Raw genomic sequence first — 27,217 nt, 5'->3', positions numbered from 1 at the left:
TTGTGGACTTTCTGAAATTAGTGTTGTTGTTGAATTCCAACTTTAAGCCACAGTGATCTGATAAGATACAGGGGTTATTCTAATTCTTTGGTATCTATTAAGGTTTGCTTTGTTAACTACTATGTGTCAACTTTAGAGGAGGTTCTATAAGGTGCTGAAAAGAAGGTATATTCTTTTGTATTCTTTAGATGCTTGTTAAGTCTGTTTGAGTCATAAAATCTGCTAGTTTTTTATTTCTCTGTTAAGTTTCTGTCTGGCAGACCTTTCCAGTGGTGAGAGTGGGGTGCTGAAGTCTCCCACTATTAGTGTGTAGGGTTTAATATGTGATTTAAGCTTTTGTAGTGTTTCTTTTACATATGAGGATGCTCTTGTATTTATGATGCAGATGTTCAGAATTGAGACTTCATCTTGATGAACTTTTTCTGTGATGAATATGAGATGTCCTTCTTCTTCTCTTTTGACTGATTTTAGTTTAAAGTCTATTTTGTTGGATATTAGGATAGCTACACCCACTTGTTTCTTAGATCCATTTTATTGATAAATCTTTTCCAAACCCTTTACTCTGAGGTAATATCTGTCTTTGAAGTTGAGGTGTTTTCTTGTATGAAGCAGAAGGATGGATTCTGTTTCTGTTTCCAATCTGTTAGCTTGTGTCTTTTTATTGGCAAATTGAGTCCATTTATATTAGGAGATATTAATGGTCAGGGATTGAGAGCTCCTGTTAATTTTGGCTTTGGTGGTGGCGGCACTATGTGTGTGTTTTCCTTCTTTGGAATTTGATGCTGGGAGATCATATATTGCCTGTGTTTTTGTGAATATAACTAACTTCTTTGGGTTGGAATTTTCCTTCTAGTACTTTCTGTAGGGCTGGATTTGTGAATAGGTATTGTTTAAGTCTGGCTTTGTCATGGAATATCTTGTTTTCTCCATTGATGGTGATTGAAAGCTTTGCTGGGCATAGTAGTCTGGGCTGGCATCTGTGGACTCTTAGTGTCTGTATAATGTCTGTCCAGGACCTTCTAACTTTCATTGTTTCCATTGAGAAGTCATGTGTAATTCTGATAGGTCTACCTTTATATGTTACTTGGCCTTTTTCCTTTGCAGCTCTTAATATTCTTTCTTTATTCAGTATATTTAGTGTTTTGATTATTATGTGGCAAGGGGACTTTTTTGTCTTCTATTTGGTATTCTGTAAGTTTATTGTGCTTTCGTAGGGATGTCCTTCTTCAGGTTGGGAATCTATCATTTTGTTGAATATAGATTTTGTGCCATTGATTTGCACTTCTTCTCCTTCTATTCCTATTATTCTTAGATTTTGTCTTTTCATGGTATCCCAGAATTCCTGGGTGTTTCATGTTAAGAATTTTTTGGATTTGACATTTTTTTGACCAATGTATCTATTTCCTCTATCATATCTTCAACACCTGAGATTCTATCCTTCATCTCTTGTATTTTATTGTTTATACTTATATTTATGGTTCCTGATCATCTACTCAGATTTTCCATTTCCAGAATTTCCCTCTGTTTGTGTTTTCTTTATTGCCTCTATTTCAGTTTTCAAGTCTTTAATTGTTTCCTTCACATGTTTTATTGCTTTTTCTTGTTTTTTTTTAAGGGATTTGTTGATTTCTTCAAGTTTTTCTTTGTCTTTTCCTCCACTTCTTTAAAGGTATTTTTCATTTCCTCTTTAAGGGTCTCAATCATTCACTAAGTTATTTTTAAGGTCTTTTTCTTCATCTGTGCTGAGATGTTCAGGTCTTGCTGTTGTAGAGCCACTAGTTTCTGGTGGTGCTGTATTGCTCTTTATGATGTTGGGTGTATTCCTATCTTGTTATCTACCCATCACTTCCTCCATTTAGTCAGTATAGGTGGAGCCTGTGCTTCAGGGAGTCCCTCTTCTCCAATTGGTGTAGTTGGGGACTGTGGCTCTGTTGAATGCTCCTTTGGGTGCAGGCAGAGCAGAGCCTCTGGAGATTGGTGGCTCTTCCAGGTGTGGGCGGGCCCAAGGCTCAGATGGTCTCTCCTTGAGATGCAGGTGCAGCCAGGGCTCTGGTGGTTGCTTCTCCAGGTGCAGGCAGGGCCATAGTTCCTGTGATCACTTTCCTAGGTGCAGGCAGGGGCTGAGGTTCCAGTGGTCACTGCAGTAGTGGGGTTCCTAGTACAGAGAATGGCGGTGGTTGCTGGCTAAGACACAGGTGCTCTTTCCCAGAGGAACTTCTTACAATAGCTTCTGGAAGTCACTGCTGGAAGCCTCTGCTGTTGCCACTCCCGGCAGTCATTTACTGCTTCAGAGGTCACTCACAACTCCAGGCGGTTGCCTGCCTCCTATGGTCCTACCAGTCTCTGGCTCCAAGATATTCTTATTTATTTGCTAGTTGATATTACAGATCACCCACATTTTCATGTGATATATGCTCATTGCTTTCTATTCTCTCTGCTATGTTAATAATCTTATCTTACATGCCACCTGGTTTTATTAGGTGTAAATAAAGTTTCTCGACAATGCCATCATAGTATAGAAGTAGCAAGCAAAACCTAAGTCTTATTAAAGTAGATGCATGAAGTTGTATTCTCGTTGCTTGCTTTGGCAGGTGCCATATAGGCATTTGTATAGGAAAAGTTTGTGGAATAATATGGTCCCATTATAAAGCTCTGACTCATTCTTAGAATTTTTAGGGTGTAAATGTTTCATTCTTTCAAATAGTAAAGTACAATTGTTGGTGACATTCATTTTGACAAGTGTTAAGTTTACATAGCTCTGTATGCTGATAGATTTGAAGAGGAATGACCTAAGGCACGTCTCAATTCACTTCTGAAAGAAAAGAAGAGAAGGTATTTAGTTAACACTATGTTGTCTTGAGAGATGCCTAGACATTTACATAATGGCGAGTACAGTTATACTTCACAGATCTTTTAGTTGTTTTCTTCACATATGCTTTTTAAAAATTCCCATAGAAGAAAAAAATACCGGGTTGAACCAAGCATTGGATTCAGTGGTTCATGAATGTAATTCCAGACTGAGATTTTGAGGCAGGAGAATTGCAAATGAGTTCAAGGACAGTCTGCTGTGAAGCGGGAAGGGGAAGGGCAAATGGAGTCCTTAGAGCCCTGTTCTTATCCTGAATGATCCCCAGATTTCTCATGGGCCTCTAAATACCTTCTGAGAGTCAGAGAGTGCAGTTTGGAAGATGTGGAAAAGAAGAGCTAGTTAAGTCTCAGTATTATGGCTCACATATTTCCCTTCCACGCTGAATTTTCAAATCTCCTTTGGCAAACTGTGATTAGAAATATTGTGGTCTCATACTGAGACATTGGGGATGATCTATCGGGAACTCACCAAGGCCAGCTGGACTGGGTGTGAAAAGGCATGGGATAAAACTGGATTCACTGAACATAGCGGACAATGAGGACTGCTGAGAAGTCAAGAACATGGGCAATTGGGTTTTGATCCTACTGCACGTACTGGCTTTGTAGGAGCCTAGGCAGTTTGGATGCTCACCTTACTAGACCTGGAAGGAGGTGGGAGGTCCTTGGACTTCCCACAAGGCAGGGAACCTGGACTGCTCTTCGGGCTGATGAGGGAGGGGGACTTGATTGGGGGAGGGGGAGGGATATGGGAGGAGGTGGAGGGGAGGAGGCAGAAATCTTTAATAAATAAATAAATAAAAGAAAAAAAAAGAAATATTGTGGTCTTCCCTAGCATCTAGCCTAACATTCCCAGTAATATTATTGCTGTGTTCTGTTCCGGGCTTCTCCACTGCAGTTACTGCACTAAGGTTTTGGCATGCTCTTTTTATTTGCTCTCGAAACTTACCTATACTTACCATGCTCTGGGAACCCAAGGCTCGATAAGTTCATCGTTCCCCAACAGTAAACACACACTTTAAACAGTTCACACACTTTCATAACCTGGAAAGGGTGGGATCTAAGCATGAGATGCAAAGGAAGTTCTTAACCCACGTTACATGAGCCTCCTAAGATTTGGTACCATGTCCCGAAATAACAGACCTCTTGGCTTCCTCCTTTCCAGGGACTTTTCTCATATACACATTTCCTTCATCCTTTCTTTGCTCCCTTTAGGATGAGTACATGCACATGCCTAAAGACACCTTAACCAGCTGGGCAGTGGTGGCTCACACCTTTAATCCCAGCAGTTGGGAGGCAGAGGCAGGCGAATTTCTGTGAATTCGAGGCCAGCCTGGTCTACAGAGCTAGTTCCAGGAGAAGCTCCAAAGCTACAGAGAAACCCTGTCTCGAAAAACAAAATAATTAAATAAATAAATAAATACACCTTAACCATGGATTCTTTCTGTAGAACCCCACATATAGCCTCAACTTTCCAATTTTTCTTTTCATGTTCCGGAGAAAGCAAGTCATATAGACTGTGACAATTAACCTTAGGACTCAGACATATTTGAAGAGCCTGAAAATGTCCATACAGAAGCTGGGCCATGGCGCCCTTTAATCCTACCACTCAGGAGGCAGAGGCAGCTGGATCTCTATGAGGTCAAGGTCACCCTGGTCTACAGAGCTAGTTCCAGGACAAGCTCCAAAGTTACAGAAAAACCCTGTCTGGAAAAAAACAAAATAAACAAATAAATAAATAAATAAATAAATAAATAAATAAATAAATACACATTAACCATGGATTTTTTAGCAAGTTCCAAGACGGCTAAAGTTACACAGAATCCATATGGCCTATACCCAAGACCCTGTTAGCAAGTAGGAAGAATAGTCTGAGTAGCCTAAGTACCCACAGCACCTGCCACACTCCCTCATTCCAACACGCCCATACATTGCACACAGATGTATACATTAATCCCTCACCATACCTAGACCGTTACCACCCCTAAACACAGCCTAGTCACTCTCTTTGCAGCTATTTCCTGAGTACTCACTGTACAGTGGGATTCTAGAGTTCTGCCAGTGGGTTCTCTAGGGCTGTCTATGGCCTTCCTACCTTCCTTCTTACCTCAACATTGTATCTCTCTGGTCAGCTTCTGAGTGTGTGTGTCTTCTTCAACTCAAATGACACCATAACACCTCCTTGTTGGAGCCTTTCCTAATGGTCCTCTCCCCACAAGCTCTCGATACTTCCTCATCAATGTTCCCAAATCTCTTAATAAACATCTCCTTTTAAACACTCATCAAACTGGGCTGGGGATGTTTAAATGTGTTCCTTCAAGTAGAAAAGGCAGCTCTGAGTCAATGTATATGTTATCTTTTTAAGGTTCCGTTCCATAACAGTTTATTATAGTGTCCAGCAACATTTAGAAATATGACTTAGATGCTGAATAAATTATGGGCTGGATGACTTGACTGTATATAAAGTTATATTGTATTTGACAACTGTAAGAACATGTGAGAATTTTCCAAACTACAGTTCAGAGGAAAGGATTAAACATGTGATAGGTACCATCAAATATTTTAGGTTACACACAAGAGTTTTGAAGCTATAGCCAACCACAGAAGCTATAAAATCATGAAGCCCATAGAACACCAGGAATTATGTCCCCTAGCTTCAGCACTGTGCCTATTGGCCAGCCCCTTCCCATTATCCTCTCTCTGCTACTCTTCCCAGCCACTGGCTACTGCTAGTCTAGTCTCAGCTTCTTCAAGCAACATCAACTATTTTAGATTAGAAATGAGGACTTTGGATGTACTCACCATAAAGGAATGGAAAGGGTTTGAAGATGATGGATGTGCTAGTTACAGAGTTGACCCTTAGCCAATAAACAATGAGCCAAAACATTACCTTGTAAACTCATAATACGTATAAAATTATTTGGTGGTTAAAAATAGGATAAAGTGGGGCTGGAGAGATGGCTCAGTGGTTAAGAGCACTGCCTGCTCTTCCAAAAGGTTTTGAGTTCAATTCCCGGCAACCACATGGTGGCTCACAACCATCTGTAATGAGGTCTGGTGTCCTCTTCCGGCCTGCAGACATACACACAGACAGAATAGTGTATGCATAATAAAGAAATATCTTTAAAAAATAGGATAAAGTAAGAATTTAGTCCGAAAAATCAGAAAGTCAGAATCAATAAGAAAGAAAAAAAGCCTTCAAAATCCCAAGCCACAACCTCCCTTCAACTTGCTTTAGTGCTCTTATCACAACACGTGGTCTGAATTCTGCCTTCTAGTTGCTGGATTTATGATACGAGGCTGACATTTTCAAAGAGTCTTGAATATTGCCTTTGTGAAAGCCACAATTGATGTGTTTCTCTTGCCTGGTGCCTTCTTTGGGGATCTTGCCTTTGCGGGTGTGTGTCTCTGTGAGGCAGCGCCAGTCCCATCAGGATGCTAGCACAGTCCAAGGCCAGCCAAGACCCAGGCAGAACCAATCATACGGAAGTGCTTTGTCAGCCAAAAGTGCTCTCAAGCGTGAAGAGGTTGCTATCCTTCTTAGGAGTTGGTGCCTTGAGAAGTTGATCGTGTAGACCAGGATTGACACATTTTTTTCTATAAATGGCCAGATAGTAAATATTTTAGGCATTGAAAGCCATGTGGTATCTGTCATAGCTACTTAACTCTGCTGTTGAACCATGAAAGCAGTCATGACCAATAAGAGAGCGAATGAATGTGGCTGTGGTCCAGCTAGTTTTATTCACAGATATAAGAATTGGAATTTCATAACACGTTCTTACGTCATGAAATACTATTCGTCCCTTGATTTCTTTCAACCATTTAAAATTACAAAGCTGCTCCTAGCTCACAAGCTGTATAAACACAGGTGGTAGATCAGATTTAGTTCATGGGCTATAGTTTGTTGACCCCTGACGTTATTTAAGATGGCTGGGAGCCAGTGGAATCACCATATCAGAGGAATGACTCGGAAAAACGTTCCCCTTGTGATGGCAGTGTTTGAGAGACCTTAGCTCTTGCAAATTCAGCCTCAACATACCTATACTTCTCCCATCCTTTGTTCTTTGAGCTTGAGTCTGTTTTCCTATGGGGGTGTTGACTTGTCTGCCTGTAGGTGAAGGCCAGGTCAAGATGAGTCAACCAGATGGAATAGGGGAAGGGGCGGAGAAACCCAGGGTGGAGGATCCCAAGTAGATGAGAAACTACATTCAACTGTTCATCATCCTCCCACATACCTTTAGGTCAGGGCTTCATGCTTAGTCTTGGAAGAAGAAGCCATCTAGAGATGTCCCTCCCAGGATGGCAGTTCTCTTCCTATCAGGAGAAGGACAGGAGGCGTGATCATAAAGACTCTGGTGATCCCATCTGTTTCCCCCCAGCTCTGTTCTAGTGGAGCACCGGATACACAGATTTACATTCTGAGGAGTGGGATGGAACTAGAGACAGACAACAAACCCAAACTAAATTATGTTACCTTTATTCTGTCTCGAGATACACCCCTGGACTGCCAGACAGAGATACAATAGAGCAAGGCTGGGGATTTGAAAGAGCTTGGAAGAGGGGACAAATAGGCTACCTTATTTCTATAGCAACTGGTTCCTGGAAGCAACATTGCAAAACACAGTGAAATATCAACCCCCTTCTTCCACCTCTTCTTCCAATGTCAAGGCCAATCTGAGAGCAGCTGGATTTGCTGTGGGCCTGTGAACACTGAGGAAAGAGAGCCTTAAATTAAAATGATGAGTTCTGAGATGGGAAGAGAACAAAGGTGGCCCTTTAGCCTGACTGCGTGAGGATAGCAGTGAGTCATGAGCCAAGAGAACAGAATGGATGGAGGCAGAGAGAGAGCAGAACGTCCTGCGCTTTATCAGCACAGATTTCCCTGAGGCTTCTCTGAGGTGGATGTAACCTGATGCCTGGTGTTCCAAAGACTGTGTGGGCAAAACAATAAAGCAATGCCTGAGGAGAAGGCCCAGCACAGGCTGCTTACTACCAGATGTGTGGTCCCCCATCTACAGACTGCTCACCAGAGAATGTGTGATCCCCCATCCACAGGCTGCTCACCAGAGGGTGTGTGATCTCCGATCCACAAGCTGATCACCAGCAGAGGGTGTATGGTCCCCCAACCACAGGCTACTCACCACCAGAGGGTGTGTGATCCCACATCCAGTCTCTCTCCAGGAGACCCAACTCTATGGGGATGGGTGACTATCTTGTCAATCATATATAATAAAAGTGTGTTTATATGACACAGTATGAAGAAGACCAGAGGAACTCCTGGGACACACAGAATCAATTCAGTACATGCCACATTAAAGGATCCCACAGATCATTAGAACACACTTTTTGTTTTTATTCTATTTTTGTTCCTGAGGTTTCATGTAGCCTCAAACTCACTGTGAGTGGGAGAATGGCCCCAAACTCATGCCTCTACTTCTGAGTGCTAGGATTGCAGGCATGCACCACTAAAATCCACTGTAACTTGTATTTTAAAGGTATAGTTCCAAAAGCCTGCTGTCTGGTTCTTCATTTCTAGAATGAGCCAGTGAACTGATGTCAGGGAATGGTCTGGACCACAGCAATGCCGTTTGGCAAAGCAGAAGTTGGCAGATTAGGGACTTACCCACAACATCTGTTATAGGGTGTGATCTGACTGTTTTATTTCTGATTGCCCAGATTTTAAGTGACTGTGAAATCAACTTAATGGGTGGAACCAGACTTTTTGTTAGTGCTGAGGTAATTAATGTGTTGTCTGATACTTCCCTTTCTGAATTTCCTTTGTGTGGGGGGAGCTTAGGCAGAAACTGCCATCCTCAATGCTCACCCTTGGTATTGCTTCCCGTAGAGAGCCTTTCCTGACTACTCATTGTAAACAGCCTCCCAACACACTCACACACGTGTACACTCACAAACACACACACACACTATACACATACCACACCTACATGCATGCACACACACACACTATACACACACCACCCTTACATGAATGCACATACACAAACACACACACACACACACACACACCACTCTGTTTTTATAACAAAATTAACTGAAATGTTATTTCCCTTCACCCACCCAAGTAAAATTTCTCTGAATTGTGGTGGTTCTACTCCAAAAACCACCAGTCCATTTTCTGCTGAACTTGGAGATTCTGGCATCCCCTACCCACTCCAAACAGCAATAGTGTCAGCAAAGGCCTTGGTCCTTCTTTACAAACCTTGGCTTGCCCTCCCCACTCAGAGCTTCCATCTTGTTGCTTAACAGAAATGGTTGTCATGAGCTCCAGAAACCCACCTCAGTCAACAGAGTCATTTACACCGATTCCCCTTTAAAACTTTTACAATTTGGTTTGTTATCATTTTATTTCCATGAAATTGTATGTCCATGTAATTATTTTCATCATGAAGAACTATGCTGTGGAATAATATTAAACCATGTTAAGATGTGTGACATTTGTTCATGCTGCCTTTGTTTAATTATGTAAAGATGTGTTGCATTTGTTTCACCTTGCCTGCCTGAGGCGCCTGATTGGTCTAATAAGAGCTGAACAGCCAATGGCTAGGCAGAAAGCAGGATAGGCGGGGCAGAGGGCATAAGGAGCAGAAACCTAGGCACAGAAGAAAGAGAGAAAGAGAGAGAGAGCGAGAAGAGAGGATGAGGGAGAAGTAGAGGCCTGGGGCCAGAATTCAGGGAGCTGCCAGGCAGACAAGAGAAGCAGTGAAAGGAAGCAATACTGAAAGGCAGTAAAAAGCCCTGAGGCAAAATGTAGATAAAGAGAAACAGATTAAAATAAGAGCTAAACTAAGACTGAGTGTTCACAACTAAGAATAAGTCTCGGTGTCATGACTTGGGAACTGAGTGGTGGTCTAAAGGAAAAGGCCTGGCACAGAACTGAATACAGCTTTCCCCCTGCTGAACTGTTGAGAACATGCAGTGGAGAGTCTTTTGAAGCTAACTTTTTTTTTTTAACCAACATAACTCCCTTGACAGGTGTCCACATTTCGGGTTTATGTACAGTTACTCCTTTTCTTGCTGACTCATATCCTATTGTGTGACAGAACCACATTCACTTTAGCTAAGCATCCTTGGAAAACAGTCATTTCCAGTTTGGGTGATTGTGAGTAGAGCCACTGCAAACACTCAGGTCGTTTCTGTATGCACTTATTTCCCCTATATAGAATAAATATCTCGGAGTCAGCTCATACCACACACACCATTTTACATTCCTCTCAGCACTGTGAGAATTCCAGGAGCTTCACATATTCCCTAGCTCTTACTATTACCAGGTTTTTTTTAAAGTATTTAGCAGCCAGGCAGTCATGGTACACGCTTTTAATCCCAGCACTTGGGAGACAGAGGCAGACAGCTTCCTGAGTTCGAGACCAACCTGGTCTACAGAGTGAGTTCCAGGACAGCCAGGGTCACACAGAGAAACTCTGCCTCAAAATTAATTAATTAATTAATTAAGCCACTAGAATGAATTTGCAACAGTGTGTCTCCCAAAAGGAAGGAGACTGCTTGTGAAACTACTGAGGATCACAGCTCTCAAAAGCTAGCAAACTACCTTGTGCTTCTAATCATAGGCCAGCTGGGAAAAGACCGCAGTGATAGCACCAAGGCAAGGAAGTCAGCTTTCAGAGACAATCCACATGTGGATGCTGCTAATTTATTTTTGTATATTTCCACCCCGTTGTAAGGCTGCCACGCTCGAATGTGTTTAAGAGATTATTTAAATACACTGACCCAAAACTCCTGAGTGTTTAATGTTCCTTCCTTCCCTTTCTTACTCTCTTACCTGACACATGTAGAAAAGCAGTAATGACCTTTTTTATTTTCTTAAAGTTGGTACTTAGTGACTAAAGGAGTGAGACACAAGCTGATACTTCAAGATTGCCCATAGATGTCCAAAATGGACAGTTTTTCCGTGCATTTTGTCATGCATGTGCAAGTATGTGTATGATTTGGAGGGCATATTTGGAGGCCAGAGGATGACACTGGGATGTCTTCAATCACCTTTCTACCTTACTTTTTGAGACAGGGTCTCTCACTGAACCCGGAGCCCCATGAGTCCCCAGAGTTATGCCGATCTCTGTCCCCCAGCACCAAGGTTGTACAATGGGCACTGCCTCACCTGGCTTTTGTGTGGGGGCTGGGATCCAAAGTCAGTCTTCACGCCAGCATAGCAAGCACTCTGCACACTGAACCATCTCCCTATCCCCCAAGCGCCTTACTTCAAAATGCCAACTGAGAATGGTTTCTGTATCTGAACATGTTTAGTTTTCCTCCTCCTTCCTCCTTTTCTGAGGATAACTAAGAGAAGAAAGCCAGATTCCTGAGCTAAAATAAGAGAAAGCTAAAAGCCAGTTGGTTTCTGGAAGAATACATGGAAGAGTGGACTGGGTTTAAGTGCCAGGGTGACTTTTAGAAGCCTCTGGTGAGCACACCTGGATGATCCAAAGCTGCCTTGGTTTCCCGCCTGCACCTAGCCTGGACTCTATTAGATTAGTTGAGCATACTCCCTCAAACAAACAAACAAACTTGACCCCACTGAGATTTTAATTTTCCCCCAGAAAGTATTTTTCCTTTGCCCTGAATGGATATGACCATTTTCCAGGCACTTTTTTTTTGCACATATCTGGAAAATAAATGAATATTCCTTAAGACCAACTCACAGCCGTTGCTTCTGGGCTGCTAAACTGATGTTCCCTGCCAAAGCATCGGTGACATAGAGTGCCACTTTGGCTTTCCTGCTTCCCTTCCTGTTTTCACAGTAACAGGAGTGGTTGTCTGGAAGAAATGAGGACCCCTGGCATTGCATGGCCCTACCACCTGTGTGAGAGGAACAGTGAGGCCCTGGCTGTGTCTGTGACACCATGTAACTTATCAAATAAACAGCAGAAAAATATTTCCACATAGCACATTGCAGAATTTTTTTCATCCAATCTATTTTACTGGACATCAGCTTCTCTTACTAATGAAGGGACATAAATCTTGCAAAGGAATGGATGGCGTGCTCAGAGAAGGGGTCAGCTTGCTGCCAAGAGGGGATAAGCATATCCTACATTTCCCAGGCAAAGCAGAAATATTAGGTCAGCATGATAAGACCTCGATCCAATCGTTCAAATTTGCAAGTTAATTCTTATTTTGCTTGGCTGATCACCAGGAATAATTAACTCTTTGTTGGTCTTTATAAATTCAATAATATAAAGACCATGGGTTTGCTCAAGAAAATTGGGTGTTGAAAAAGTATTAAATAAAAAATAAATTGGAAAAAATAATCAAACAGGCCAAAGTATGGAATGATCAAACACAATGTTTATGCTGCATTCTTTAGGGAGTAGAGTGCGGGTGTAAAGCAAAGCTGAAGGCGGGCACACACCACAGGGAGGTGTGAAGTGGCACACGTAGGGGCTGCGAGGACCACGCGCCTCAGTGTTTCGATGCAAGAGCGCATAAGAGTAGAAATACATGACCAATGAGACCTTGCTGTAACACGAAAAGGAACTTCACAGAATTATGGAAGTGAATTTTTATTGTTTAGGTAATGGTGTTTGGTAATAGATAATGATCAATAGAACTCTTTACATTTTAGTACATCAAAAGTAAAGGCTATACATCAGTTAATGCTGTGTGCATAGGATCTGTCCTGGTTATGACTGTGCACTGTATCAGCTATATACATACTAAGAATATATATGATAAAGTACAAAAACATAGGAAAAGGCTAAATAGGAAGTTATCCTTGGGTTCCAGTCATCACATAATATATACTCATTATCCCACAATCACGTCACGGCTGAAAACATACCAATTAACACACATGGTGGAGTATCGAGTTGATCTAGCACAGCCCAAGTGTGAAAATATTAAGGGTGTGGTAACATTTCACAGGTAAAGGCTAATTTCTGGGGCATGAACTCTGTTGATTAATCCACAAAACATACCCAAGGCGGCGTCTTTTGTTTTGGGGCGGGGGGGGGGGAGAATGTTCTGATGAAGTCTGAGCTCTAATACACAAATGAGGCATTTAACAAAAACACACTTTTGCTGTGCTGAGCTGAAGTGGACATTCTGACTTATGTGGGGATCAGCAAATGAAGCCGTCTGTGGCAGAAATAAAATCGGACTTTCTGATGAAGCCAGGAATCTATCTCGATAGCCTCCAGATTTGGGAATTATTACTTGTTTCTGGTTTGCAACCTCCTTCCTTTCACTGAGTTCTAAGTATATTCGACAAAGTGCTCTCTCTCTCTCTTTCTCTCTCTCTCAGGCACACACACACACACACACACACACACACACACACACACACGCACACACGCGCGCGCGCACAAACACTGCCTCTTTCCCGTTCACTGAGAGCCTTAGATGGAAACGGTGCCTACATTCACAAAACAAACATCTGGGGCTGGCTAATGTAATGAGGGGTCCAGAGTGGTACAGGACGACTTTCACCATTAGGAATTTCTCAGAGTAAAGAGGCCACGGGGGCCCAAATCACTGTCCCAGCCCTGCTGAGGCACATGTTTTTAAGATATCTAAAAAAATGTTTGATAGACCTGACTTTTGTAGTTGAAATTAAGGCCTTTAAAATATTGACACAATCTGTGTTCCAAATTCAAGGGGTTCTGTTATGAAAATTTTTGAATAAAGTTTACATTATCATAGTTCAGTTTCCAACTACAAAATAGGGCAGGTAGAGGAGGACTAGGGCGATTCTAGAGATACCCTTGAAATTTAAGGACTGCCACTCCAAACATTTTTTCCTCAATGTTCATGCTTCAAATTTTACAGTTCAGTAAATTACCTTGGAGCGAATGGGAGCCGTTTACACATCTTTCCTCGTACCCATTCTTTCTCTGTCTTGCAGCTCTGACGGTCTCCACACACTCCTTCCTTTGTCGTTTTGATTTGAAAATTCTAAAAAGCCCAAGGAAACCAAGCAAGCAGCATGCTCTCTGGAGGGCTGCAGGCTTCTTTTGTTACCTCTAATTGCAGTGAAAACGGAAATGGGAACCCCCCCATCGGCCCTGGGCCTCCTTTCCCATTCTTCTAGCCCTTCCTGAGGTTTTTCCGACTTGTTTACATAATCCAAAACCTTAGATTTCTTCTTTCCCAACTACCAAAAATTAACTGCTCATAGTGTACCATCTTAAATAAAAGGATTAATTTTAGCTATCTTTACCGGCTCACAATGCAATCACTAAACAGCCTCTAAAGACAAAACAAACAAAATCACAGACCTTAACACTCAATTTAAAAAACATAACAATAATAATAACATTTAAAGAGAAACTTCTCAGTTGTCGATTATAAAGAACATCTAGAAATTTCACGCCCCCCCCCTTTTTCAGCATTTGTCCTCAGACAAAGGTTAGGTGTCTCACCTTCGAAGAAATAATGACCGTATTTCCTCTAGCTTCAACTGAAATGAAATAATCAAGGTGGATTTTAAGCTCATTTAAAATTGAAGTATGTCAAGAGTTTGGAATCTTAACAAATTAATGGGGCCAATCCCAAAAGAAGCGTCTGTATTATAACAATTACCAGATAAGAATGTAGTTCGCTAATTTAGTTGTCCCTTGTCTGAACCCTGAATGAGAAAAAAAATCTTTCTGTTACTTGGTTTCCTGAGTCAAAACAGATTGATTTAGTCAAGCTCATTCCCTGACCTTGGACAGATTTCAACTGATTATACTTTTTTGGTTTATAATATGACATAAGAAATATGCTATGCAAATATTTTTCTGATCAAATTGTATTCATATGATGTTTATGAATTACTACATAACAAATTTATAGGTATTGAATACATTAGGGATTTTCTGTTGTTGTTGTTGTTGTTGTTGTTGTTGTTGTTGTTGTTGTCGTTGTTTGTTTTTATTTATGAGACTTACTTCTGAGACCAGTTTCTTACAGCCTCATATTTGACAGCTTAAGCTGGCCTGGCATATCTTTTTTTCTCTTCCCAACTGGAACAGTTCACTTTAGCAGCCAAATGGCATGCAACTTTAACTTTTTTTTTTACCATCTAAACAATTTACCTTTAAGTTAATTAATCTGCTACACTTTTTAAATTACCTACGAATTTCTTTTTGAGTAACTGACTTTATGGTCCATCCTAAAGTGGCAGGAACATCTTCAAGCAAAAAGCAAACTTCAGCCAGGGCTACTACAAAGGAATTAAAGTATTTTCTCAAGTAAGTTGGTTCTTGATGGAGAATTTCCGGTCTTCACAATTTTTCGTTGAAATCACTTGTCTTTGAATTTTGAGTATATCCTAACCCTTTGTTTAGTGTAGGTTCTGAAGATGAAAATTTCTGCACATAGAGGTTCCATTTCAAATCCACCTACAAAGGCAGAATTACTGAAATACTTTGTTAGGTACTTGTGCACATCTATTGATATATGTGCATATGTTTAATTGCAAAAAAAAATTGATAGACCCTTTTACTCTGACTCAAAAGTACTTCCAGGAAGGGCAGCATGAGCCCATGAGGAGCCAGGAATGGGTAAACATGCCTCACCTTCAGGCCACTTCGTCTCTGCTCACTTAGAGAAGTGATACCAAAAATGGAGCTGGGAAAAAAAAATAATAAATAAAACAAAACCTGTATTCCCCTCCCCAGGTAATGAGTCAGATGTACTTGTCACATCTCTGCTACCCCTGGCTTCTCACTGGCGAGCCTCCTCAGTTTGCAGCTTTTGAACAGCGCTATCAAGGAGTTCCATGGACTCTCTGAGAGACACGTGGATTTTAAATGACTTGGGTTTAATGGTCAGGCCGTAATTGAAACTCAGGTTTGAGGGCTCGCTTTGATTAGCCTTGAAGTCGCACTGGTGAGCAAGGATGGAGATGAAGAGAAACAGCAGCATCTTAGAGAGCTCTTCGCCGATGCACCGCCGTTTGCCCACCGAAAAAATCATCACACTGTTGGCTAGTTCCTTGTTGATGAAGCCGTCCTTGTCCAGGAATCGGGCTGGATTGAAGTCCTCTGGGTTGGGCCACTTGGCTGGGTCATGATTCACAGACCACTGGTTAACAAAAACCACCGTGTTCTTGGGGATGTAGTAGCCTAAGACAAAGGTGTTGGCAGTGGTGGCGTGAGGAATGGTGACAGGCAAGAAGCTGGTGAATCGCATCGATTCATAAAGAAAAGCCATGACGTAAGGCAGGTTGGGCTGGTCATCCATGCAGGGCAGACGATCCCTACCGACAACCTGGTCCAGCTCAGCCTGCACCCGGGCCTGCACATCAGGGTATCTGTTTGGATTTCAGTATGAAAAAGGGAGAGAGAGAGAGAGAGAGAGAGAGAGAGAGAGAGAGAGAGAGAGAGAGCAAAATGAGTTTAATTTACCTTTCACCTACAGCACACCGCAATTCTACTCTAATTCCACAAACTATCTAGGTCTGTGACTGAATTACAATTTCTGAAAGAAATTAAAAAAAAAGGCTAATTTTGCTTGCTCAATATTGCAAGTTAAACAACAACAATCTTATTTTTTCTGTAATAACCTTCTTATGGCCTAGGATTTATTTCCCATTGTGGGAAAATAAAACCCTTAAGTTTTTTACAGTCTTAAAACGCACGCTAGTGGCCAGACCTACTTATGTCCTGGCTGGGTACAGCGCCTAGGCCCACAATACATTTTAGACACCAGGAAAATATCTGTCTCTCTTGTAAACAAATGGACTTATGAGTAGAAGTCCACATAACACACTTTTCACATATTCATTTTATACCAATGTAGTCATAAGGTAATTTTCAGTGTGTTTATAGAGAAGTCTACAAAGGCGAAAGGACCCCCACACACACACAAAAGTTAAAATGCTGCCCTGAAAGCAGACTCTTTTCCTTCCCTTAGATCTTGAGGCAATTCATTGTTTTTTTTTTTATGAAAACATGTGCAGTTTATTTAATAGTTAAAGGCACTAAGGCATATAAAATTAAATTGAAAATTTCACACGTAGCTGTTTCTTTTTTAATTTTAATTAATTCTTTTTTACTTTATTTTGTATTGTTTTTATTAAGCTATATATTTTCTCTGTCCCCCATCCTTCCTCCTCCCTCCCCATAATTCCTATGTTATGAAGCATTATTGGTCTCCTGACAGATAAAGCTACATATTTCTTCAATTTAAAGAGCAGGGCCCCAGTTTTTCAGATGGGGGTACACGTTTTAATTCTGCATTGTAGCTGATAGAAACTGGGACAGTTTTTTTGGAAGACAAAGCACAGTAAACTCTATATAAGGCAACAATCCCTTGGTCCTTCATTTTTAAGCCCAATTATTTATCCCTAAGGGCCTCCTTTCAGAAAATAACTTATTGGTATAATGATATATAATCATAACAATACTTAAAACTTAAAATGCAGTCAAAACCAACAATTAATACTAAAGCTCAAAACTGATTTTACATATGTTCAATATTAGTACAAGATATTATGTAGCCTTCAAAATCACTAAAATCCAGGCTGGAGAGATGCCTTGGTGGTTAAGGGCACCAGCAGACTTCCTGAGAGAATTTCCAGCACACACGTGACCACTAACTGGAGTTTGTAACTTCAGTCCCAAGGGATCCGCCCTCCTGGCCTCTTCAGGCAACAGGCATGCGCTGGATATTCTATATATCAAAACAAATAAAAGCTTAAAATCGTTTCGAAAGAAAAAAAACATACTAAAATCAGTGCTAACCACCGAGGACGTTTAAACGGAAGGCTCCGAAGGAGTGGGGGTGGAGGAGAACAGGGGCAGCGACCATTTAAGTGGTGTTTAAATACTGAGAGATGCTAAAATCAGAACTTCCCAAAGCTTCCCAGGAAGGGCCAAATGGCAAGCATTTTGACCGCATGGACCAAACCCTCCCGCCAACAGCTACTAGTCCATCCTATAGTGTGAACGCAGACACTATATAGGAGTGGATCAACCCGCTGTGTCAGTGAAATTTACACTCAGGCATTGTAATTTGCCCACTGATTATATTGCCTCTTCACGAAAAAGAAAAAATAATGTCATCTTTAACTGGCAATGACCCCAAAATTATTTTTATTTCTTTGGAACACATGAAAAGCTGCTTATACAGCTCAATACAGATTCCCCCCCCCTCCAAATAAAAGGGTACACACTCATTTTGGAATGGGAAAGATCTGGCCACCCAACTCCAAGGCCTTTTTCCTGATCTTGGGTTGAATTCCCTTTCTTCTGTTTCGGCCTCCCTTGCCCCTAGGTCACAATATTTCCAATTTGACTTTACTACTAAAAAGTTATTTTAAATATAATAAAAATGTGACGTAGAACATCTAAAGAAATGCGAATTGTGTAAATTCCAACAGGAAACGGACTCTTTCTGCTAAACTCGGAGGGCCACGCATATTCAGTATCCCTTAAGTGCTAAGAAACGCAGTAGGGTTTCCAGATAAAATACAGGCTAAATCAGAATTTCAGGTAAGCAATAGGTGATCTTCAAATTCTCACAAAGGATTCATTTGCTTAGATCACCTGACAGCGGGGGTGGGGGAGACTTCTTAATCGTTGCAGGCAGCCTTGCCAGACTGTAGAGCCCTGGCCCAGAGATTAGGATGGCCCCGGTGCCTGACACTCCTCTCTAGATGCTGTCCCAGTCACAGAAGTGCCTGCTCCTACTTTCTTTGCGTCAGCCTTTGGGTAAACCTTTTTCTCAGGTTGTCCTCTGAGGACCTGCTTCCGCTGGCTTCCTTTACCTGGTAACAAAACCCTGCCCGGTAGCTGGATGTTAAGACCGGGGCTGGACAGCCTCGGAAGTGCCAGCCGTGCGCCGCCGTGTTTAGTTAACATTTTACTGCGCCTCCTTAACCTTGGAACAGGTCCAATTCTGTTTCTATTGAGCCACAGAAGAATCAAGATTGATCTGCCGCAAATGACAAAAAAGATCTTGTTTTTGCGGGCAAGGGCTCTTCATAAATTTGTTTTCAGTCACAAGAGGAGGAGGGAGGGACTGAGACAACGCCAAAGATGCTGCCAACGCTAGGTGGGGAAGGCAACGCAGTCGGTCCCATTGGTGGGGGCTTATCTTCCCTGAGATCTCAGTTTTAAGGAATGAGGAGTGAGGCAGGGTGAAACCTCAAACCCCGCGCCCAGCTAGTGACCTTTTAGCCACACGCCCCTTTTCAAAGGAGAAAAGCGCAAGGACTGACCCATCCCTCCTGGAGGCTTTACCTGGTGAAAAGGATGAGCAACCAGAGCAGCGCGGTGGAGAGGGTGTCCTGGCTGGCTCCGAAGATGTCCGTAATAGTGGCCGGCACGTTCTCCAAGTCCAGCCCGAAGGGACCGTCGCCAGGTCCCCCGGCCTCCTTCTTTTCTGCGGAGAGGATGAAGGCGTCCATCATGTCACGGGGAGCAGCTCCGGGTACCAGGCTTTCGCGGTGCCTGAAGAACTTGTCCAGGACAAAATTGGTGAAGTTGCGGTTGAGCTGTTCGAACTCTCGGAAGGTGGTGCGCACCGGGTTAGGGAAGAGCTGCAGCCAGGGCAGCACGTCCACCAGGCTGCCCGCGCCCACCGTGCGCCCGAACTCTTCGTTATGGCTGAGCAGCTCGAGGAACTCGGCATCGTCGTGGTTGTAGCGGCAGCCGAAGCACACGGCGCTCATGACATTGGCCACGGCCACGATGATCGGTTGCGTCGGATCCAGGACGGCACCGCCTGAGCAGCGTCGCACCAGCACCGCGACCAACTCTCGCGCCTCGCACAGCGCGTGGCCCTCAAGGAGGCGGCGGCTGCGCGGGTGGCGCGTGGAGAAGGCGCGCATCGTGCCATAGGCCGCACGTCGCTGCGCCTTCCAGCGCTCGCAGTAGGGGCCGAACGCCAGGCTGCGGCCGCCAGACACCACGCGGAAAGAGGCGAAGGGCGGCCGGTCTGCGAAGATGCTGCTCTGCTGCACCAGGGCTTCGTGGATGGCATTCTCGCCATTCAGCACCACCACGGGACAGCTGCCCAGACGGATCTGGAAAATGTCACCATAGCGCCTCGCAAGGCGAGCGAAGTATAGGTGCGACGCCCGGCCCACAGACGCCGCGTTTCCGATCAGTGGCCATGGGAAAGGACCCGGGGGCGAGGACCACGGTTTCCGCCGCCACTGTCGCAGCAGCCACTGTCCCAAGTGCACGGCGGCCAGGACAGAGAGAAGAAGCAGAAGTGTGGTCTGCTGGGTAGACAGCGGGCTCAGCTGCTGCGGGCTGTCTGCGCTAAGGCTGGTGGCCATGCTGGGGACACAAAGGCAAAACGTGACACTCAGATGTGGAGAGAGAGAGAGAGAGAGAGAGAGAGAGAGAGAGAGAGAGAGAGAGAGAGAGAGAGAGAGAGAGAGAGAGAGAGAGAGAGAGAGAGAGAGAGAGAGAGAGAGAGAGAGAGAGAGAGAGAGAATGGGTCCCAGCATCAGCATGGGACTATAGGACCCTGTTGAATAGAGAGGAGGCGGTGCCTACCTCGGTCAAGGATGGCTTTCTGGACAAGATGCTTAAGATACCCTTCCATGCCCAACCCAGCCTCCAGCAGAAACACGCCAGCTTCTGAATCCCCAGCTGCCTAACGGTTCCCGGAATTCCGACACAAGGTCAGTGCCAGACACAGAGGCAGGTTTCTTTTAAAGTGCCTAACACCCCGGACCCCTGACTTTCAAGAACTGGTCTAAAGAGGCCCCAGGAAGGTGGCTCCGCGTACAGACTGACCTGCAACGAAGCGTGGTTTTCCAGCGGTGCAGAACAACCGGCTCTGGGAGAAGCCCTGAAGCCTCTGCCCACGGCAAGACTTCAACCTGAGAGTCCCCCAGGGACCTGGAGGCCCGCCCTAGACACCTGATGCCCGCTGCTTTAGCACCCACTCTTGGCTCAGTTAGAACCTAAACTTGGATTGGGTTGGAGGAAAGGAAGGAAAAAGTGTCTCAAGTTTGCCGAGCTCCACTGCACCTGGGGCTCTGCAAAGTCGGGGCTTTCTCACGGAGTTGGAGCTGCGCTTGAGATGGGCGGGGGTTAGGAGTTGGTAAACTGGAGTCAAATTCTAGGCTGAGGGAGACTTTCAAGCTGGCATCGCAGAGGTATCTGCAACGCACCGCAGAGGTGGCACGCGCCATCCCTCTACCCGGGGTTTTAAGGGCTGGGTAGAGAGGAAACGGGACCCTGAGGGGTGGGGCGTGAGGGGCGGGGCGCGCCGTGAAAGTCTGGGACTTGGACTCGGATTCTCAGGTCTCATGTCCACGCTGAGGGTGACCCAAGGATGGTTCAATGGGAAGTCCGCTCCGCGTGCTCGGACCGTTCTTAAAATGTAGCTGGCAGTTTCGTTGGAAGCCTCCTTGAAAAGTTTTCCCGTGGCGATAAGGGCTTGTCATCAGTTATCCCCCAGTCAAGACCCCACGATTTCCCCAGAACCGAGCTTGGGACAGAATTTCCCACGCTTCTGCGCGCTTGAGCAGAAAGCACCCAAGAGCACGCCCTCCTTCTCCAGGTGACTCGAGCTTGGTGCCTTGCTCATGGTCCTTAGGCACCAAGCCAGAAAAGGAAACTTGTCATTTTTTAGGTACGGGGTAGCTTGATTTGAGACGGTTTGCCTGGCATTTATTTTTATCTGAAGGTTTTGCAAACCATTTGGCCCTACAGTCGTGGCCCTTTGTGTGCACAGATCTCTTTCCACCTCTGCTGGCGAGATCAGGAAACCCTGAAAGCGGCTGCCCTACCGCTCCAGGCGCGGACCACCCTTCGGCGGCACACAAAGCACAGCAGGTCTGGAGGGTTCCCGCTTTGAAAAGATAAGGGCCACGCCACCTGCTGGACGCGCTCTGGTCGCACTCAGGCTCTGAGCCAAGCTTGAGGCAGTTCTGGAGTGTGAGACCTAAGAGGGGGCGGTGAGTGGGAGGAGGAGGCAGCTCTGGAAGCCTGCGAACGTTCGGGTTGAAAAGTTTCTGCTGTCACCTCCCCCTTGCGTGCGGAGCTGTGCCTTGCGTGCGCCGCTTCTGGGAAATAGGGCTCCAGTCATCTCCCTGGGCGCTGCTCGCGGCCGCCCCTCCCGCGCTTCTCACGCCACCTGACACGCCGAGGCGGCGGCCAAGGGCGGGGTGCCTGCCGCCACCACCCTTGGCGACGCACGCACAGCTGCGCCCGCAGGGCCTGCCTGAAGGATGCTCCATCGCAGCTGGCTTCTCGACCCTCGTTCCCGCAGCCTGGTTCCCAAAAGCGTGGCTGCGGACCATGGGGACGCTTCCCAGGGTGACTCAAGGTCCTGGAAGCAGTTGCTCCTGTTCCTACCGGTTAAGGCATAGAATCATACTTTCAAAACACCTGTGAGAACAAGGTTTCTGCCAGGCTCTGGAAAGGGCTAGCCATAGAAGAGATAGATTGCTTCTCGTTAATCAAGCAGGAATTGTAGCTCCAGGCTATTGGTGTGATCCCGGGACAACCCACTCCCAATGTTGTGTTATTGTCTCTTTTACAAAAACAGATTCAGAGAGATTATGGGACTTAAGTCACACAGTTCTCTAGAGGTGGAGACAAGATTTGAACTCCCAAAGTCCCACTCCAAATTCCTCATACAGGTTTATATGGAGTAAAAGCATACTTAAGAGGCCCAAAGTTGTCTTTCTTGCTAAAAAATAAATAATATATATCATATATAATTTATATAATATATAGATAGATAGTTTTTTAATCAGCCAAGAGCTAGCCAGAGGCTCAACAGCTGAGCGCTCTGACCAACAAGCCTGCCCACCTGAACTGGATGCCTGGCTCCCACAAGGTACGAGGAGAGAACCAACGTAAACAAGTGATCCTCAGACTTCCCCATCTGTGCCAGAACACACAGACACACACATAATAAATGCAATACCTTTTCAATCAGATGGAAGAATCTGATGCTCTTTGTTCATGGCCGAGGGTTGAAAGACTCACAAAGAAAAGGTATGCTTACTACACTTAAATTGGCATTTATGAGGAAGGCCAGTGGGAGGTGCCTCACAGCTGAGCTGGGATAACTGAGTACATTCTAAAGAAACGTAACGAAGGTGTCTGAAAAAGTGTCTAACATCTGTGAATGAAATGCCTGGCCTGCTAAGAAAATGCCTTTTTTATAAGTGTTTTCGGTAACTTCTGCTGTTTTCTGAGTGGGATTTTATATACTCCACCGTCGAGTACTCAGACCAGAAGTTGGCCTGGAGGGCAAGAGCATTAGTTTAATAATAAGCCTTGGTTTCTCAGAGCTGCACTACTCCAACGTGTCTGTCTTAGTTTGTTTTTCTCATGTTGTAACAAAAGGCTCGAGACTGGCCCATTTACAGAGGAAAATAGGTTTATTTGGGATCACAGTTCAGTTAACAGGAACGCCAGCTTTCCAAGAACATTATCCCAGCTCCTGAGAAGAGGGAGAAGTAAGGGGCAGCCATGGCCACAGTCCCTTAGAGCAGAACATACCCAGGAAAGGCCACAAGGCAGCATGTTCTTGGCTCCCAGTGTCTAGGAGTTCCCACTAGGCACCAGCACTACGCTGAGGAATTAAAGGGGCACACATGCACTCTTTGGAGACATGTGCAAACCACACTTCCAAAGGAGGTGTGTGGCAACTTTTGATCCAGCTTTGCAGGACCCTGACTAGTGACCTGGGACTCGGCTCCCACCAAAGCACTAGGTTAGGAGATAAGAATCTACAACCGGCTGGCGTACATTCCGAGCGCATCTCACAGCATCTCTGCCAGAATTAGAGAAGGTGGAAGCTGCCTTCAAGCCAAGTCACTGCTGCTTTAAAATATTAAGCAAGGCTAGAACTCCTATTTAACAAATGCTGGGTAGCTTTTAGATCACCGTGTGCACGCCTGCCTGCCACAGCAAAATGTCCTTGGGCACAGCTCCTGTGCTAGGACAGGGTCTCAAAAAGTAGAGTAACCAGTTGGACCAATGCCATGGGGGGAGACAGACTCTTAACAAAGAAGACATAGACACTGGCGTTACTGGCCATAGTGCACCGTCATCAGGTCTCAGTCTCTTCCAGGCTTTTTTTTTTTTTTTTTTAGTACAAATGTCACCAAAGGGGCTGACTTAGTCCTCAATTAAAACTTTAGCATAAATGTAGATAGGTAGATAGATAGATCGATCCAAAGCACTGATATTTATTCCTGATCCATCTCAAAATGGGGTTCTGTTCTCTCTTAGCCAATCATCCCTGTTGGGGCTTTGGGATAACCATCAGAATTTCTCAGCCAACCTATGGATCCTAGCTTAGAAATCCCCTCTCAGTCAACAAAACAGAAAGGGTGAAGGATGTTGCCCTCTGAAATCCCAAACTTGATTTTTTTTCTTTTTGTTTTTTTTTTCTTTCCTGCAACTAACTTTCAGAAAGAGCAGTTAAGTTAGAGAATAGTTTAAAGTGGGGGTTTTAAAATGCTTTATAGTGTATTGACTCCAAGACCCAGCTGAAGTTTACACAGGACTAAAATGCACCAGCTCAGAGGATTAGTTAAGACAGCTCACAGCATGGACGGACCCAGGCTCTTCCTGGCCTCTACTTCTGCTGACTTTCCTTCTTCTGCTTCCTTCACATGCTGGGCGGGGAAGCTGGCCACAGGCAGCCTTCCATTGGAAACCCTGAGAGAAGAAAAGCATCTCTTCCAAGGTCCTAGAAGGACTCTGAAAGGCCAGGCTGGTATTTGGGTTTCACACTATAGTTAAGAACTTGTTTCATAATCAGAAAAAGAAAGATGGGCGAAACAGCAGGAAGATAAGGAGCCACCACAATCCACCCCATCTTTCCATCCATGCACAGAATCCTGACTCTGTTCTCAGAATCCTTCTCACATCTCCCATTCAAGGTTCCAAGACATAGACACACACAGCAGTTGGTGCAGTGACCCTGTAGCTGCCTGTACCAGCAACAGCCTCCCCAGCCACTTCACTTCCTCCTTTTTTCTTGGCTGCCTTCCTTTAGGGCCTTTTTTCTTTCCCTTTGTTCTTGCATTCTCATTTCCCCTTTCCCTGGGTCCATTTCCAGCTTCCGTGTCTCCTTTCCTCTAAGGCAAACTTTTCTCCAATTTTCCTACCTTGCAGTTCTATCTATCTGTAACTCTATCTCCCTTTCGCCCTCCCTCCCTCCTTCCTCCCCTCCCTTCTTCCCTCCCTCCCTCCTTCCCTTCCTTCCTTTCCCCTTCTCTTCTTTCTTCCTTTCCCCCTCCATTTGAAGGGTGGCAGCCAGAGCCTTGTACATGACATACAAGTGTCCTATCACTGAGCTACATACACCCTGACCTCTCTGCCCACCCCACACCCCATACAAACCCATGCCCACATACTTCCTACTTTCTTTAAATCCTTTTCTTTCTCATGGAAGAGTAAAGAGCAGACCAGGATGGGGGCAGAAAAGTAGAAACAAAGAAAATAAGAGGAGGAGTAGGGGAAAGAGAGACTAAGAAAAAAGAAAGGGAGCAGAATGCAAACTAGTCGGTCTAAATATTAAACTTAGTGATCATTTCTTCTAGTGTTCCAGCCGTTGACTAGAACAACTGGGCACAGCAATGGGGCCATGGGAAGGAAAAGAATGCCACGGTCTATGGTTGATTTTGTGCATCTATCCTCTGGGGTGCTGCCACAGCCTGGTCCAGTTCTGAAATATGCCTTTCAGACAAGAGCAGGGGATAAAGGCCCTGTTCCCCTGATCCTTTGACCTCACATGAAACTCTGTAGACAAATGGGGTATATTGTTTTTCATTTTCCTTTTCTAAATTTAAGTGCTTACTAGGTTACTAAGAAAATATATATTTCGACAAAGTTCCCATTTAAAGAAAAGACAGAATTACACTTGACTCCGGGAAAGCGAACAGCAGATCCCAGCTTCAGGGCCAGGCTTTTATTTTTGTTCCTTTAGCCTCTTAATTTTAGTCTTATATCTGTCTTTTTTTCTCCCAAGTTTCCTTCTTTTACCATAATGAGATAAAAATTCAGGCTTGAAAAAAGAAGTTGTACTCATGCCCAAGGTTTGAAAAAAAATAATTGGTAGTTAAATAACCTAAGTGGCTGTTTTTCCTTCGTAATCCCCGAGAGAACATAAGAGCTGGGTAATTACACGTTAGCGTTTTCTGGCCTTGACCTCAATGGAATTCACCCCTTCTGCTAGTAAAGATGCTACGGCCTTTCCATTTTTTTAGTGAGAAAGTTCTGGATACCAAGAGGCTCTTTTCAGAAGCAAGAGAGTTCCAGAATGAACTTTATTATAGTATATTACACCTTGAGCTACTCTTTGACATCCATTTGAACGAACATACCTTTCAAGTGGCATGCCTGAGGAGAGCCACCATGTTGCCTCTGAACCATTCTCCCATCACTTACACAATGTCCTGGTCCCTTAGTCAACATTTGAATAACCTGGTTTCAAGCATTGTGTCCAGTGTCTGGGCCTCCTGGACAATGTGAGTTTTTAATGTTCCTGTTGAAGCAGATGCTGGGAACTGAGCACATCCCAGGTCTGCTGTGCTGTCCTTTCTAAGTGCCTCCAGTTAGAATAGTTAAACTTGGCGGAGATGGAGAAGCACCCTCACCTTGTGAGACTGCACCTGAGAGCTGGCGCAGCCTTGAATTGCCCATTTTTCGACCAATGTTTTATTTTTCTCAATATGAACTTTACATTTAGTCTTCCCAGACACATCTTACAGCTTGAGGATAATTTTCTAGCCCTGGAGGCCATGTTGATACTCTTGGGGTTTTTAGTTTTGTTTTGCTCTGCTTGGTTTTTTAAGCGTGTACTATTTTTATTTGTTCTTTAAGAAATTCATACACGGTTACAATGTATTTTTATCATCTACAGCCCCCAACTCCATTCCTCCAACTCCGCCTGAAATCCTTCACAATACCTTCCCAACTTTCTCTCTATCTCTCTCTCCCTCCCTCCCTCCCTCCTTCCCTCCCTCCCTCCCTCCCTCTTTCCCTTCCTTCCCTCCCTTCCTCTCTCCCTCTCTCTGAATAACCCACTGAGGCCAATTAGTGCTGTCTGGTTGTGCATGATTACGGAGCCATCCACAGGAGCATGGGCAGCGTACTAAGGGCCACTCTCCTGAAGAATACTGGCTGCTCATCCTAAAGGGGTCATAGGCTACCAATAGCTGCTCAGTTTGAGCTTGGACATCAAGAGTCCCCCACTCACTGCATCCCCTACCTCACCCAATGCAGCCTGAAGCAAGGAGCTGGGCCAGTTGTCCCACCCTCAGGTTTCCAGATCCAGGTCACCCACACTCCACACGTCACCACGGCCAGCTCTACCTTTTGGCCCAGGTGGGTTGCAGGACCACTCTCCTGCGGGCTGCAGCTGGAGACAAGCAGAGCTAGTTCTCTCACTCTTGTGAGAACTT

General features: G+C 44.5%; 1 protein-coding gene across 2 annotated transcripts; it reads right to left on the bottom strand.

Annotated features, from left to right (window-relative positions):
- Positions 1-12,322: 12,322 nt before the first annotated feature.
- On the bottom strand, positions 12,323-22,460 carry Cyp1b1 (cytochrome P450 family 1 subfamily B member 1). Of its 2 annotated transcripts, none has more exons than XM_050163533.1 (3): positions 20,811-22,460; positions 19,065-20,108; positions 12,323-16,132 (listed from the first exon to the last, which is right to left on the bottom strand). In XM_050163533.1, the coding sequence occupies exons 1-3, from the start codon at positions 20,972-20,974 to the stop codon at positions 15,544-15,546; spliced, it is 1,797 nt and encodes a 598-aa protein (XP_050019490.1). In that variant the 5' UTR covers positions 20,975-22,460; the 3' UTR covers positions 12,323-15,543. The 2 variants fall into 2 exon arrangements, with proteins under 2 accessions (XP_050019490.1, XP_050019491.1); XM_050163534.1 differs by having other exon boundaries at positions 12,324-16,132; positions 20,574-20,947.
- Positions 22,461-27,217: the final 4,757 nt, after the last annotated feature.

The sequence above is a fragment of the Alexandromys fortis genome, unplaced genomic scaffold, assembly GCF_014885135.2.
Source record: "Alexandromys fortis isolate MF-2015 unplaced genomic scaffold, M_Fortis_MF-2015_v1.1 scaffold_136, whole genome shotgun sequence".
NCBI lineage: Eukaryota > Metazoa > Chordata > Mammalia > Rodentia > Cricetidae > Alexandromys > Alexandromys fortis.
Note: the sequence above shows the minus strand (reverse complement) of the source record. Positions and strands in the feature narration are given on the sequence as shown.

Coding starts and splice junctions, on each gene's coding strand:
- Cyp1b1 (XM_050163533.1), bottom strand. CDS start 20,974: ATGGCGCGTGCCACCTCTGCGGTGCGTTGCAGATACCTCTGCGATGCC. Junction 20,109..20,810: donor CCGACTTTGCAGAGCCCCAG/GTGCAGTGGAGC, acceptor TTGTGTCCCCAG/CATGGCCACCAGCCTTAGCG. Junction 16,133..19,064: donor TTGCTCATCCTTTTCACCAG/GTAAAGCCTCCA, acceptor AAATCCAAACAG/ATACCCTGATGTGCAGGCCC.